A 16,812-nucleotide genomic window follows, 5' to 3' on the forward strand; every position below is an offset into this window, starting at 1 on the left:
TCTTCTTAGTATTTAATCATCTCCCACTATGATCATATGAAGAACGTCCTGCTTCATATTCTCTAGTTGAAGACGCTTAAATAGGGGCAACTGTCATACCCCGATTTTGGTCCTGAATTTTTTATGTTTTCACTTTTGTTTAGCACGTTTGGCCTAACCTTACTCTGGTCTTATATGAGGATTGGTCTTGGTCCAAAGTCATGGTGTGGTTCATGTGATTGTTAATACTCATATGGTCTTGGTCATCCAAACAACCAAGCTTCTTGTGTTTCAAGCCACTTTCTAGTCATGTTATTGGTTCATGGATACTATGTCAAAACCCTAACCTTATGGTCTCATTTCATGGCCTTGTTCATGTACATTATCAGTCAAATTATTTTTCAAAAGTCAAACATTCAAGTCATAAGACAAAACAATTTGGAAGCCAACTTCAAACCATTTGTTAATCCATTTCAATTCATTTCACATCATTTTAAACCATTACATTTGATTCTACGTAAGAAAATACCAAAATTTGACATTTTTGACCAATTGTTGACTTTGGTCAACAATTGACCTTTTGGTCAACTTTGACTAAATTCAACCCAAGACCTTAATACCCTAAAATTTTCCCATGATCATCAATCCATTGTCCATTTACAAAGAAAATACCAAAAAAAATAAAGTTTTGACCTATTATTGACTTTGGTCAACAGTTGTCTTTTTGGTCAACTTTGACCAAAGTCAACCTCTCCATTTGTTGACCATCAAAAATCTAATCTAACCCATTTGGCCTTGATGCTTCATCCAAAGGTTTTGATTTGATATACTTTTGTTTGGTTTCTTCATTTTTAAGTAATTTGGCTCATGTTCAATTTCATGTCCACCATGTTATATGTGTTGCTGCACTTCCAATCCTAACTCCATCTGGCCAAACATGTCCTGCAACCATATAAACATGGCCTGAGATACCTTGAAGTGCACAATGAAGCCTGGCTAAATCCAAAACTCAGCAAGATGGCAAAGCTCACCATGGCTGCAGGCACATGAACCTTGTCTTTCCTTGCTTGCTGTTGTTGCCAATGAAAAATCCACACATCATATTTATGCCCACAAACCAATGCCTAACCTCTTGTGCAGAATCACAACACCCTGCAACCTATACAGCAGACCATAACCCCGCAGTGAATATGCACCAACACACAACATTCTTATCGGCATCATTTCTGCCATGAATATTGTGGTTCAAAGCAAGGACCAATTGTAGAGTCCTCCTGCAGCAGTTGGAAAACCACAACATTGCATCATCAAGTAATGACCTTTTAATCATAAGCATAGCAGTCCAATTCAGCTAACATTTGCAACAGCCATCCAATGCAAATTGACCAACCACAACCTAGTAACATACCTGTGGGAACACTGCTGTTTAAAACCAGACCAAGGTTGAACTTAGGCGAGTGGAAATACATGGATAAGGTGTGCTGCAGAATTGAGCAACATTAAACCTACAATCATCAACCCCATTCCTCATTGGAAGCATATGCTGCTAACTCAAGCCATCGACCCAGCTTGCCTTGCCATACTATGACTATACCCACCTGCATCAAGCCAAATTACCATGACCATAGCTTGCTGCAATAATCCAGGTGAAACCATGTCAAACCAGTGAAGATGAAAAGAAGAACCTGCTACCAGCTGCAATCATACAGTCATCTGAGCTTACATAACTATTTAGACATGCTAGCACCTGCATTTGGCCTTAAAATTGTAATGATGAAGGGCTCATGAAAGCTGCAGCAAAAGAATCATCTATGCATGAACTCGACCATCCAGAAACCTCAATGCATAATCCATGAATATGTGTATCAATGACCAACTTGTTTTAAGCCTACAAACTAGTTCAGACCTGCAGCAATACCATAATCTCATGTCAGACCCAGTTCTAGCCTAGTAGGGAGCTCCAACACAACCTGCACTGCAAAATCACGCAACAACTTGAGCCAACAACATCTTTCTCATCATTAAGCCAAGGCATAGCAACTGCATTTAAGTTCTTGTTAAAAACAGTCAGCTGAAGCAAATTGCCAAACCTCCAAAGCCATCAATTCAGGCATGTGCTACAGCAAAAGAAGGCAAGTGGGACCTATGGAACATCAACCACAGCCTGCATTAACAGGATATGAGCATACCAAATGAACAGCAAATCAATGCAATGTAACAGGGCATGGTTTACAAGACTTACCAACTCAGTGTGCACAAGTGCTAGCCATTGAATTTCCTAACCAAGCGCATCACAGGCCATGAACAATTTGTCCCATGAAGTGGATTCAGCGGACATCAAAGTCTGCAGTGGAAAAAGAGCATGAATAATTAGTGGAGTCATGAGAATTAATCAAAGGAAAGGACGTACATGTTAAGCTTGTAATGGCTATGACCAATTCAATAGGTTGCATCTAATTCAATTGGTTTAATCCTAGCTCTAAGGTTACCTGCTACAAAACATGACAACCATGGTCCTCAATACCTACTGCAAGTCCACAAGTGCCTACTTCTATAACAGACCATTGAACCTCAACCGAAACTGCTCTTGAGTTTTCACAAAAAAAGTCACTGCAGTAAAAAGAATAAGGTAATTAGCAAAAGCAGTAATTCAAGAAAATATCCCAATTTGGCATAGAGACAAAAATGAAGAAGAAAGAGTGGGTTCAGAATACCGTTTTCGGTTTTAGCATTAAACAAGCCAATCCGATACTGAGCACAAAGAAAGTGCTTTGCAGGAACACCTCTTTTGAATCCAAGATACCAAATTGAAACCCTAAATCAGGAGGCATAAATAGAAAAAAAGGTGAATCAGTAAGGGGGGATTTTTGAACAACGAAAAATTGGAGAAAACCATAAACAAAAGAAGGCGGAATCGAAACCTAAAAAGCAAAGCAAAACCCCAAATCCCAAATCAAAAAAACCCGGTATTGGAAAGGAGGAGGAAGATTTAAGCTCACCTGATTCATTGTCATCGCCAAAGGTGAGATTCCTACTTGATGTTTCTTTGAAACCGTGGATTTATGCTTGTCTTTTGTTTAGCATTGTTAAGCATCTGAGTTTGATTGGGAACGAGATTGAGGGAGAGATTTCTCTGAGCTTGAGGGAGTTTGTGAGATTGGGGAGAGAGTGAGGGAGAGAACGAGTCTGCTACTGTTCCATTTTTTCTTTTTTTCTTTTCTTTATTTCATTTTAAATAGGATAGGTTTATTTTGAAAATACTAAAAAATTTGTTTAAACTTCCTAAATTTTAGTTAATAAATATTACACATTTTCAATGCACATTCTGTTGAAGAACCCAACAGCCAGGCGGCTGGGTTTTAATTTTTGGTTCCCCATCATTTATTAGGATAGTCCAACAGACTCTTTTCTTTATTCTAATGTTTAATCTATTTTGGTTTATATATTTAAAGTAGCATCAAAATAATAAATAACCATGAGTGGTCTGGTGGAGAGAGGTGGTTTCCATAGTCTTGAGTGGAGTGGGTTCAATACTCATGTGTAGCACTTTTTTGTTTAGCATTTTATTTTCCTTTAGTATTCTATTTCTTTTAACATTTTCTTTTTATGTTTATGCCTTTATTATACTCATAGTTTCATTTGTTAATAATGCAAATTTGTTTTCTTGTAATTTCATCATTCATTCAAAACCATTTTAAAACTATAAAAATCATATTTTTCTCGATTTAATATCGAGCCCATTTTCCACACCTTTGTAAGTCGATTGCTTTTTAAGCATCGCCATCAACCTCACATAGCTTACTCTTGGGCTTTCTTACAATGAGCCGGTTCTCTTGCACTTACACTCATATTTCGCATCATTTGTTGTTTGGGTCCGATTTAATTATTTCATGATTTTTAATCCCCATTTGACAAAATGTACCCCACTTCCCCCAATGTGTATATAATGTTGTATTGTTTTATTTCTCTATTTGTTTTAGACACTAACCAAAGAGTTAAAATCCACCATTTCTGAAAAAATACAAAAATATGACTCGATCCAACGTCGAGTATTTTCTCAATAAACAAATCAATTCATTTCGCCATCCTATTCTATTCCTTTTCTTCCAAACTTTCATCAAATGCTTGATTCAACGTCAAGCCATTTTCTCTAATAAAAACTCAAAAATATTGATTCATAAGTCAAGACTTTTTTCAATAAAGATGGAAGTGGAACGTGGTGTATACCACGCACTCCTGAGACTAGGATTCGAGATGTATATCTCGCCAATCCTAGCTCTCGCCATCATCCAATTTACCCACTTTGTTTTCTCAAACACCCATTCAAATCTTTCTCAAACGTCCATCAATACTTGATCTAGGTCAAGTCATTTTCACAACAAAAACTCAAAATACCTAATTCTTATTTAACACTTTTTCAATAAAGGTGGAAATGGAACATGGTGTATACCATGCACTCCTGAGGTTAAGATTCGAGACGTATGCCTCGCCAATCTTAACTCTCGCCATCGCCTAAAATTGTCAATGCGGTTTCTCCAAACCCTTTCTCAATCAAATTCAAAACACTTAATCTCTATTAAACACTTTTGCAAATAAAGATGGAAATGGAACATGGTGTATACCATGCACTCCTGAGGCTAGGATTCGAGATGTATATCTCGCCAATCCTAGTTCTCGCCATCACTCAAAGCACATCCAACCAATCAAACTCTTTTTCTCGCCGTCGTGCGACCAATCAAAAACCTTTTAAGATGAAAGATGTATTGTCATAAGAGATATAAAACAATGTTTCGTCCACGATTGTTGAGTAGAGATAGATGACGCTTTTCCGAGTGTAGATTTGTAAATTCTAACACTTAAGTACATATTGCATGACAACTCTAGGGAAGAACTTCCCCATTTCTTTTAGACCTTTCGTGCGTCTCCGATCCTGTGGCATGTCAATCCGTCCTATTGCAAAGAGGTAACTTCCTAAGACTCGATTCAGCGAGCTGCGACACCTACTGCTAGGACGTGAACACATCGCCCACTCTCCTTTGACACAACTGGTGTCCTCCTTTGTAAGACCATGTTCAGATGGCAATCCCTATGTAGCCGAACTACGGCAACTCTGATTCTCATGTTCAGATGAGATACGTAGGCACAAGATGCGATATCTTGTCGAGTTTGACTAACAACTAACAACTAATCCTTGTTTGCTTTCGCCCTTGTTGCGATCCTTTCTCTCGCCCTCGTTGCGATCGAGACCTTCCCTTTCTCTTGCCCTAGTTGCAATCGAGACCTTTGTTCCCGTAGTTAGCTGAACTACGTTTTGCTCTGATTCTCATTCCAGATGAGATACGTAGGCATAAGACGCGATGTCTTAGCGAGCACACTTATCCTTAATCCATAGGTACCCGAGCTACGAAGACTCTGATTCTCATATTCAGATGAGATACGTATGCAATGGATGCGATATCTGTGCGAGTCATTTTTCTCTTGACCCTTTTAGTAAATAGTACATTAGATAAACACACACCCTTTAGACAAGAAACAACAAGAGTGGATCCCGTAGAGTACTACGGATGCGTAGGGGTGTTAATACCTTCCCTTCGCATAATCGACTCCCGAACCCAAGATTTGGTTGCGAGACCTTGTCTTTTCCTTTCCTTTCTCCAGGTTTACTTCGAGCGTTTCCCTTCCCTCCTTTGGGATAAATAACGCACGGTGGCGACTCTTCTGTCATTTCTTTCTCGCCGGTTGTTTTTTTCGTACCTCTGTATTTTTCAGGCTGCGACACTGTTCATACAGGTCACCGACCTGAGGCAAAATTACTCAAGTGAAGCAGACGATGAGTCGACTTGAACAGGGTTTTTCCAAAGTTGAGTCGACCTATGACTCGACCTGTCCAGACCCATGGCAACATGGTTCAAATGAAACAGTCAATGAGTCGACTCAAACAGGGGATGAGTCGACTCAAACAGGTTTTTCCAGAGTTGAGTCGGCATATGACTCGGCTTGTTCAGACCCGAGAGTTACACAGAATGAGATATGCATAAATGAGTCGACCGCTCTAAGTCATGAGTGGACTCAAAGGTTGATTGAGTCGATCTATGACTCGACATGTTCAGACCCGAGAGTTACACAGAATGGGATATGCATAAATGAGTTGACCGCTCCAAGTCATGAGTCGACTCATAGTTCTACCGCTCCAAGTCATAAGTCAACTAAAAGTTCTTACACTATCAAAAATGAGTATTTGAGATGTATTTTGGTCAATTCAAACCATTCTCTTATAAAACTAAGGTACCAACGATGATCAAGTGCATTATTCACATCTATGATATGCTCCTATATGCATGGACACATTGAACTTATACTTTGAGCATGTTAGAGGATGAATGCATTCTATGATATGATGACACCGTTCAAAGTACATATTATGAGCAACTAAAAAGTTTTGACATCATTAAAACAAGGACTAAGAATCTTTGCCCTCACAAAAAGTACATGTAATATTTTAAGAATAATAAACAACCTAACAATCCCTCCCTTAAGCTAATTCATCTGAACTTAGTTTACTTTAGTAATATTCGTAACTCTAAACATCCCGCGAAGCTTTTCAAATTGTTCCAATTTCAATGGTTTCGTCATAATGTCTACATTTTGATTCTCAGAGGCACAATAGCTCAGCTTGATAACGCCATTGTTCACTAATTCCCTAAGAAAGTGAAATTTCACATAAATATGTTTATTTTTTCTGTGAAACACATGATTTTGGGATAGTTGTATAGTAGAACTATTGCCGCACATGATCAAGTTGCTATTTTTTTTCTCAACTTCAATATTTTCCAACACTCTTCTAAGCCAAACACATTGAAATGCACATATAGTTGCTGCTATGCATTCTGCCTATGTGGTAGAGAGAGCGACAACTGGTTGTTTCTTTGAGGCCCAAGAATTGCTCCTGCTCCCAATTTAAACACAAATCCGAAAGTCATTCTTCGATCGTCTAAGTCACTGGCATAATCACTATCGGTAAAGGCTTCAAGTTTTAGATTGTTTTCTTGCTTCCTATAGAAGATACCCAGATTAATTGTACCTTTTAGGTATCTTAAAATCCTTTTTACTACAAGCCAGTGTGCCATAGTAGGTTTAGCCATGAACCTGCTTATTAAACTAACACCAAACATCATGCCAGGTCTAGTTATAATCAAATACATAAGACTTCCAACCATTTGCTTGAACAAAGTTTCATCAACTGTTACATCTCCCCCATCTTTGCGTAATTTCGTATCCGATACTATGAGATTTTTCACAACATTATTGTTCTCCATACAAAATCTAGCTAAAACCTCCTTTGCATATCTTTTTTGACAAATGAACATTCCAACTCACATTGTTTAACTTCTACTCCAAGGAAATGCCTCATTTTCTCCAAATCAGACATATCAAACTCCAACATCATTGAATTTTTAAACTCATCACACATGCTTCTATCATTCCCATTAAAATCTAAGTCGTCAACATAAAAGCTTACAATTAAGAGTTTACCTCCTTTTAATTTTGTAAATAGAGTATGCTCGCTGGAACATCTTTCAAATTCTTCTCGTATGAAATAAGCTTCGATTATGCTGTACCAAGCTCGCTGTAACACCCCGATTAAAATAAGAGAATTATTTAATTGAGTTAATATTATTTTATTAATTTAATTAAATAAAGTTGAGTTATTGGATTATTTTTATTATTACTATAGATGTTATTTATTTTGATAATAATTAAATAAATAAAATAAAGGGAATATGAAGAGTGGAAGGGTAAAAGTGGAAATTGGATAAAAGAGGCCAAAGTGAGGACTCAGGTTGTTTTCACGTGTTTTGCCTCAGAGTCAGAGAAAGGGGGGAGAAACGCTGAAGAGAAAGAGAAGGAAGAGGAAAAGGCCAAAGATTGCTCAGAGCTTCCTTCAATCCAAAGAGGTAAGGGGTCTGAACCTTATTAAACAATAATATGCTGAGAATGGTGAAATATTGGATGAACAAAATTGGGATTTTAATCGAAGGAATTCGTAGAAATTATATGCAATGATGTTAGGATTTGTGAAATCGAATAGGGGACTATTTGTATTAGATGATATGAGTGATTTTGTGTGAAATTTGGACTGTGGAAGGATGAATTTGGATAGATCTCGTAGCAGAAAAAGCCATTGCAGATCTGGAAATCTGGTTTCTGGTCATACGCGTATGGCACTAGGCAATACGCGTATGAGATTGCTGGTACGCGTATGGCACTAGGCAATACGCGTATGGATGAGGAAGATGATGTTTTGAACGTGTTTTGGTCTCTGTTGGTACGCGTATGGGAATGTGATACGCGTAGCATACGCGTATGGACATGGGCAATACGCGTATGGATTTGGTTAGGCGTGGGTAATACGCGTATGGGCATAGGCAATACGCGTATGGGCAGACTTGTGGTCTTTCCTGGGCTGTTGTTGTGCAGTTTTTGGTTGTTTAGGCTGAGCGAGGTAACTTAGCTGATGCATGGTATACGAGGGATCATTTCCCGTTGCTTTGAGTGGTATAGATATTAGTAGAGTGTGATAATACTGTGTTTGATTATGTGGCATGATGTGATATGCTTTTGTGATAGAATGTGTTAATGATGATGATAACATGACTATATGATGCTGTTGTTGCTATGTTGATTATGATGCATGCTTGGTGTGCATGCATTCATGAAAGGCCGATGCCTAGTGATGAACGGACTGAGTTCCAATGATGTTGTTGACTCCGGGCTTGTTGAGAGGCTTGGTTCCTTGCGGGGAACTCGGATTCTATGGTGATGAATCTGGGAGTGGTGATCCTGTAGTTGGTCACAAAATGGGTATACCGAGTCGTGTTGAGTCATGCATGGGTGTGTGCATTGCATTTGATATGTTGTTTTGTTGATGTTCATGACTATGTTGATTATGATGATTACGATGAGCTGTGTTGGCATATGTGAAATATATTTATGTTTATATTTCTGTCGTTATATTATTATTTAATAATGTAATTCTCACCCCTTCTGCATGTGTTTATGTTCATCTATGATGAGCAATGTGCAGATAAAGAGGAGTAGCTATTGTTGAGGTTTGAAGAATAAGTGTAGAGTTATTCTACAGAGTCGAGTCAAATGCTCTGGTCATGTGACACCGGGGTTATGGGATTCGATAGATAATTGATTATTATTTACGTTGTTTATGATGACTAACATGTTGAGATGTTTTGTTGAGATAATGTTGAACCATTATTATGAATTGTTATATGATGAATGATAATATTAATGTTGTTGTCCGCTGCGAAGTTTTAATAAAATAAATAATATGTTTTATGTTGTGATGCGATAATTGTTATGTTGTAAGAAATGTAAACTCTTCTACATGTTGTACTCTGATAATCTATTTAAATATGTCGTTTGGGTAGAAGGGTGTTACATTAGTGGTATCAGAGCATGGTCAGTCCAGTCGAGTCATAATGTGATGTTTTCCCTGTTGGTCGATTAGTGTAAATGACACTGTCGATATTTAACGGTTGTAGTTGTGTCGTGCAGAGTATGGCTGGAGAAAATGACCGTGCGATTGCTGAGGCTTTGGCTGCTATGGCGCAGGCTATGCAGGCGCAGCAGAATCCGCCGGTCGACGAGTTTAGGAATTTGGGAAGGTTTCTGAAGAATAACCCTCCTACATTCAAGGGGCGCTATGATCCAGATGGTGCTCAGATTTGGCTGAAGGAAATTGAGAAGATTTTCCGGGTGATGACGTGTACTGAAGCACAGAAGGTGCAGTTTGGTACGCATATGTTATCTGAAGAGGCTGAAAACTGGTGGGATAACACTCGACAGAGGATTGAAGTACCAGGTGCTGAGATGACTTGGGAAAGGTTCAAGACGGCCTTTCTGGAGAAATATTTTCCTGCTGATGTGCGATGTAAGAAGGAGATGGAATTTCTAGAACTGAAGCAGGGTAACATGTCTGTTGCTGATTACGCTTCGAAGTTTGAGGAGCTGGTGCAGTATTGTCCTCATTATAATGATGCTGATGCTGAGGAATCCAAGTGTGTCAAGTTTGAGAACGGGTTGCGTCCCGAGATCAAACAAGGCATTGGTTACCAGGAGATTCGTAGGTTTCCTACACTGGTTAATAAGTGCAGGATATTTGATGAAGATAGCAAGGCTAGGACTGCTCATTACAAGAGTCTTAGTGAGAAGAAGAATAAGGATCGTGGTAGTCCTTATGCATCTCCGAATGGTAAAGGTAAGCAGAAAGTGGTAGATGCGAAGAAGCCTAGTGGGGGAGGATCTCCCATAGCGGGTAAATGTTTCAAGTGTGGCGAGCCAGGCCACCGTGCTGATAGCTGTGCCAAGAAAGTGCTGAGATGTTTCCGATGCGGTCAGGCTGGTCATAGAGTTACGGAATGTAAGGATGCTGGTCCTACATGTTTTAATTGTGGCGAGAAAGGCCATATCAGTTCGCAGTGCTCGAAACCGAAGAAGGCGGCTACTGCAGCTCATACTACTGGTAGGGTGTTTGCTCTGAGTGGGGCTGAAGCTCCTACAGAAGATAATCTGATTAAAGGTACTTGCTTGATTAATAATGTTGAATTGCTTGCTATTGTTGACACTGGTGCTACCCATTCGTTTATTTCGTATGAGTGTGCGACCAGGATTGGTGTGATTATGTCGTCCCTAGGCGGAAGTATGGTGATAGATACTCCTGCTAATGGTTCTGTGAAGACTTCTGTTGTCTGTCGAGGTTGTCATTTGACGATCTTTGAGAGAGAGTTCGTGGTTGATTTGGTGTGCTTACCCTTGCACCAAATTGATATTATTCTGGGAATGAATTGGCTAGAATTCTATGGCGTGTTTATCAACTGCTATAGGAAGACGGTGCGATTTTCTGAAGTTGGTGAGAATGATGAGGCAAGATTTCTATCTGCTAAGCAGGTGGGGGATTTTGTGAAAGATGAAGCTCAGATATTCGCTTTATTTGCGTCTCTGCAAGCGGATAAGAAAGTGGTGGGTGTAGATTTGCCTGTTGTCTGTGAATTTCAAGATGTGTTTCCGGAGAATGTAAGTGAATTACCTCCAGAACGGGAAGTCGAATTTGCCATTGACTTAGTACCAGGTACGAGTCCAGTGTCGATGTCTCCTTATAGAATGTCGGCAACTGAATTAATGGAATTGAAGAAGCAACTTGAAGAATTGCTTGAGAAGAAGTTTGTGCGTACAAGTGTTTCTCCTTGGGGTGCACCAGTATTGTTAGTGAAGAAGAAAGAAGGTACGATGAGGTTGTGTGTCGATTACCGGCAGTTGAATAAGGTGACTATCAAGAATCGGTATCCATTGCCGAGGATTGATGATTTGATGGACCAGTTGGTTGGAGCTCATGTTTTCAGTAAGATTGATTTGCGGTCGGGTTATCATCAGATCCGAGTGAAGTCAGATGATATTGCGAAGACTGCTTTCCGTACGAGGTATGGTCATTATGAATACACTGTGATGCCGTTCGGTGTGTCTAATGCTCCAGGTGTGTTTATGGAATATATGAATCGTATATTTCATCCGTACCTTGATAATTTTGTTGTGGTGTTCATAGATGATATATTGATATACTCTAAGACGGAAGAAGAGCATGCAGGACATCTGAGAATTGTTTTGCAGGTGTTAAGAGAAAAGAAATTATATGCAAAGTTATCTAAATGTGAGTTCTGGTTGAAGGAAGTGAGTTTCCTTGGCCATGTGATTTCGAGTGGTGGGATTTCTGTTGATCCTGCTAAAGTTGATGCTGTATTACAGTGGGAGACTCCGAAGTCTACTACTGAGATACGCAGTTTTCTGGGGTTAGCTGGTTATTATCGCAGATTTATTGAGGGCTTCTCTAGGTTGGCATTGCCGTTGACGCAGTTGACTAAGAAGGGTCAAGTGTATGTGTGGGATGCAGCTTGTGAAGCGAGTTTTGTTGAGTTGAAGAGGCGGTTGACCAGTGCTCCAGTGTTGATCTTGCCTAATCCTGGTGAGTCCTTCGTTGTTTATTGTGATGCTTCTTTGATGGGTCTTGGTGGTGTTTTGATGCAGAATGGTAAAGTTGTAGCTTATGCTTCTAGACAGTTGAAAGTTCATGAGAGGAATTATCCTACGCATGATCTAGAACTTGCAGCTGTTGTATTTGTGTTGAAAATGTGGAGGCATTATCTGTATGGTTCCAGATTCGAAGTGTTCAGTGATCACAAGAGTCTGAAGTATCTGTTTGATCAGAAAGAGTTAAATATGAGGCAGAGAAGGTGGTTAGAATTACTGAAGGATTTTGACTTTGAATTGAGTTACCATCCCGGTAAGGCTAATGTAGTTGCAGATGCGCTGAGTAGAAAGTCTCTACATATGTCTATGATGATGGTTCGGGAGCTCGAGTTAATTGAACAGTTCCGTGATATGAGTTTGGGTTGTGAAGTTTCCGCTGATAGTGTAAAGTTGGGTATGCTGAAGTTGACTAGTGGAATTCTGGAAGATATTCGGAATGGTCAGCAAGTTGATGTCGCTCTAGTTGATCATATTACTATGGTTAACCAGGGTAATGGTGGTAATTTTGAGATTGATGAGAATGGCATCCTGCGATTTAAAGGTAGAGTTTGTGTTCCTGAGGTGTCTGAATTGAAAAAGAGTATTCTTGAAGAGGGCCATAGGAGTGGATTGAGTATCCATCCAGGTGCAACAAAAATGTATCAAGATTTGAAGAAGTTGTTTTGGTGGGCTGGTATGAAAAGAGATGTTGCTAAGTTTGTGTATGCCTGTTTGACTTGTCAGAAGTCAAAGATTGAACATCAGAAACCGGCAGGTATGATGCAACCTTTGAAGATTCCTGAATGGAAGTGGGATAGCATTTCCATGGATTTTGTGACGGGATTGCCGAGGACGACGAAAGGTAATGATTCTATTTGGGTGATTGTGGATCGATTGACTAAGTCGGCGCATTTCTTGCCGATGAAGATTAATCACTCTTTAGAGAAGTTGGCAGAGTTGTATATTGAGGAGATAGTGAGGCTGCATGGTATTCCATCCAGTATTGTGTCTGATAGAGATCCCAGATTTACTTCTAGATTTTGGGAAAGTTTGCAGAAAGCATTGGGAACTAAGTTGAGGTTGAGTTCAGCTTATCATCCTCAGACTGATGGTCAGACCGAAAGGACTATCCAATCCTTGGAGGATTTGTTGAGAGCTTGTGTGTTGGAGCAGAGTGGTTCTTGGGATAGTTATTTGCCGTTGGTGGAGTTTACTTATAATAATAGTTTTCATGCTAGTATCGGTATGGCTCCATATGAAGCATTGTATGGTAGGAGGTGTAGAACTCCATTGTGTTGGTATGAATCAGGTGAGAGTGTTGTACTCGGACCTGAGATTGTGCAGCAGACGACTGAAAGGGTTAAGATGATTCAGGAGAAAATGAAGATTTCTCAGAGTCGTCAGAAGAGTTATCATGATAACAGGAGAAAGGCACTTGAGTTCCAAGAGGGAGATCATGTGTTCTTGAGAGTTACTCCGACGACAGGTGTGGGTAGAGCTTTAAAGTCTAAAAAGCTTACTCCGAGGTTTGTGGGTCCGTATCAGATTTTGAAGAGGGTTGGGGAAGTGGCGTATCGGATAGTTTTACCGCCGTCGCTTTCTAATCTGCATGATGTGTTTCATGTATCTCAGTTGAGAAAATATATTGCGGATCCTTCGCATGTTGTTCAGTTGGATGATATCCAGGTGAGGGATAATTTGACCGTTGAGGTGTTGCCAATTCGGATAAATGACCGAGAAGAGAAGACCCTGAGAGGTAAGAAGATTGCTCTAGTGAAAGTTGTTTGGGGAGGTCCAGCTGGTGAGAGCTTGACTTGGGAGCGTGAAGATCAGATGAAGGAGTCGTATCCGGCTCTATTTGCTTGAGGTATGTTTTCGAGGACGAAAACTCTTTTAGTGGGGGAGAGTTGTAACACCCCGATTAAAATAAGAGAATTATTTAATTGAGTTAATATTATTTTATTAATTTAATTAAATAAAGTTGAGTTATTGGATTATTTTTATTATTACTATAGATGTTATTTATTTTGATAATAATTAAATAAATAAAATAAAGGGAATATGAAGAGTGGAAGGGTAAAAGTGGAAATTGGATAAAAGAGGCCAAAGTGAGGACTCAGGTTGTTTTCACGTGTTTTGCCTCAGAGTCAGAGAAAGGGGGGAGAAACGCTGAAGAGAAAGAGAAGGAAGAGGAAAAGGCCAAAGATTGCTCAGAGCTTCCTTCAATCCAAAGAGGTAAGGGGTCTGAACCTTATTAAACAATAATATGCTGAGAATGGTGAAATATTGGATGAACGAAATTGGGATTTTAATCGAAGGAATTCGTAGAAATTATATGCAATGATGTTAGGATTTGTGAAATCGAATAGGGGACTATTTGTATTAGATGATATGAGTGATTTTGTGTGAAATTTGGACTGTGGAAGGATGAATTTGGATAGATCTCGTAGCAGAAAAAGCCATTGCAGATCTGGAAATCTGGTTTCTGGTCATACGCGTATGGCACTAGGCAATACGCGTATGAGATTGCTGGTACGCGTATGGCACTAGGCAATACGCGTATGGATGAGGAAGATGATGTTTTGAACGTGTTTTGGTCTCTGTTGGTACGCGTATGGGAATGTGATACGCGTAGCATACGCGTATGGACATGGGCAATACGCGTATGGATTTGGTTAGGCGTGGGTAATACGCGTATGGGCATAGGCAATACGCGTATGGGCAGACTTGTGGTCTTTCCTGGGCTGTTGTTGTGCAGTTTTTGGTTGTTTAGGCTGAGCGAGGTAACTTAGCTGATGCATGGTATACGAGGGATCATTTCCCGTTGCTTTGAGTGGTATAGATATTAGTAGAGTGTGATAATACTGTGTTTGATTATGTGGCATGATGTGATATGCTTTTGTGATAGAATGTGTTAATGATGATGATAACATGACTATATGATGTTGTTGTTGCTATGTTGATTATGATGCATGCTTGGTGTGCATGCATTCATGAAAGGCCGATGCCTAGTGATGAACGGACTGAGTTCCAATGATGTTGTTGACTCCGGGCTTGTTGAGAGGCTTGGTTCCTTGCGGGGAACTCGGATTCTATGGTGATGAATCTGGGAGTGGTGATCCTGTAGTTGGTCACAAAATGGGTATACCGAGTCGTGTTGAGTCATGCATGGGTGTGTGCATTGCATTTGATATGTTGTTTTGTTGATGTTCATGACTATGTTGATTATGATGATTACGATGAGCTGTGTTGGCATATGTGAAATATATTTATGTTTATATTTCTGTCGTTATATTATTATTTAATAATGTAATTCTCACCCCTTCTGCATGTGTTTATGTTCATCTATGATGAGCAATGTGCAGATAAAGAGGAGTAGCTATTGTTGAGGTTTGAAGAATAAGTGTAGAGTTATTCTACAGAGTCGAGTCAAATGCTCTGGTCATGTGACACCGGGGTTATGGGATTCGATAGATAATTGATTATTATTTACGTTGTTTATGATGACTAACATGTTGAGATGTTTTGTTGAGATAATGTTGAACCATTATTATGAATTGTTATATGATGAATGATAATATTAATGTTGTTGTCCGCTGCGAAGTTTTAATAAAATAAATAATATGTTTTATGTTGTGATGCGATAATTGTTATGTTGTAAGAAATGTAAACTCTTCTACATGTTGTACTCTGATAATCTATTTAAATATGTCGTTTGGGTAGAAGGGTGTTACACTCGCGGTGCTGGCTTGAGCCCATATAACACCTTTTTTAGTCTGTATAATTTCTCTTCTTCTCCTTTCTTTACGAACCCCTCGAGTTGCTCAACAAAGACTTCCTCTTTTAGCTCACCATGAAGAAAAGCGATTTTTACATCAAGTTGAAAGACCTCCCAACTAAATTGTGCAGCTATTGCAAGAACTACACAGATAGTGTCAAGTCTTACCACTAGAGAAAATACCTCAGTATAATCAATACCATGGTGTTGTACATACCCTTTTTCTACCAGCCTCGCTTTGAACTTCTCCACAATACCATCTTCATTTAGATTTGTTTTAAATACCCACTTGACTCTAATAGTTTTGGTTTCTTTTGGAATCACAGTAAGTTCCCAAGTTTGGTTCCTCTCAGTGGATTCAATTTGAGATGACATTGCTTCCTTCCTGTTTTTGCATTTTACTGCTTCTTCAAACGTTGTAGGGTCATTCTCAGTTACCATCATCATTGCACTCAATTTTTCATCATCAGAGAGACAATCCCCTGTTTCATAATCTTCCATCTATATTGGTTCTCTTCTTCCTCGCATGCACCTCCCTTCAATCGATTCGTTATCATAAGAACCTGGCTCATTTGGAGGTGAAAGTATCAGACTATTTGACTTGTTGGAGCTGCTGTTAGAGATACTGGAATTGTTGAAATTTCTAGGACTATTGCTCAAGTTATTTGTGCTTGTTTCACCAAGTTCTTCATTTCGATCAGCCACAATATCTTCTTCATCTCCCCACTCCAAAATATCTTGCTTTATTTCTTCAACAGATTTGCCCCAATCCCAACCTTTTTCTTCTTCAAAAACAACATCCTTGTTGATAATAATTTTCTCTGAGATTGGATCATAAAGCCTCCATGTTTTTGATTCATCACTAACTCATAGAAGGACATATCTCTTGCTTTTGTCGTCTAATTTGCTCCTATTTTGATCTGGTATATGAACATGTGCCACACACCCAAAAACTCGGAAGTAATCTACCACTGGTGTTT

At 39.3% G+C, this 16,812-nt stretch overlaps 1 protein-coding gene across 1 annotated transcript; it reads right to left on the reverse strand.

Moving 5' to 3' along the window:
- Positions 1 to 6,857: 6,857 nt before the first annotated feature.
- On the reverse strand, positions 6,858 to 7,295 carry LOC127093389 (uncharacterized mitochondrial protein AtMg00240-like). The gene has a single exon (XM_051032319.1). The coding sequence runs from the start codon at positions 7,293 to 7,295 to the stop codon at positions 6,858 to 6,860; it is 438 nt and encodes a 145-aa protein (XP_050888276.1).
- Between the last annotated feature and the right edge of the window lie 9,517 nt (positions 7,296 to 16,812).

The sequence above is a fragment of the Lathyrus oleraceus genome, chromosome 1 (genome assembly GCF_024323335.1).
Source record: "Lathyrus oleraceus cultivar Zhongwan6 chromosome 1, CAAS_Psat_ZW6_1.0, whole genome shotgun sequence".
Lineage (NCBI taxonomy): Eukaryota > Viridiplantae > Streptophyta > Magnoliopsida > Fabales > Fabaceae > Lathyrus > Lathyrus oleraceus.

What these genes read in the sequence shown, in the direction of transcription:
- LOC127093389 (XM_051032319.1), bottom strand. Translation starts at nt 7,295, where the DNA reads ATGGAGAACAATAATGTTGTGAAAAATCTCATAGTATCGGATACGAAA.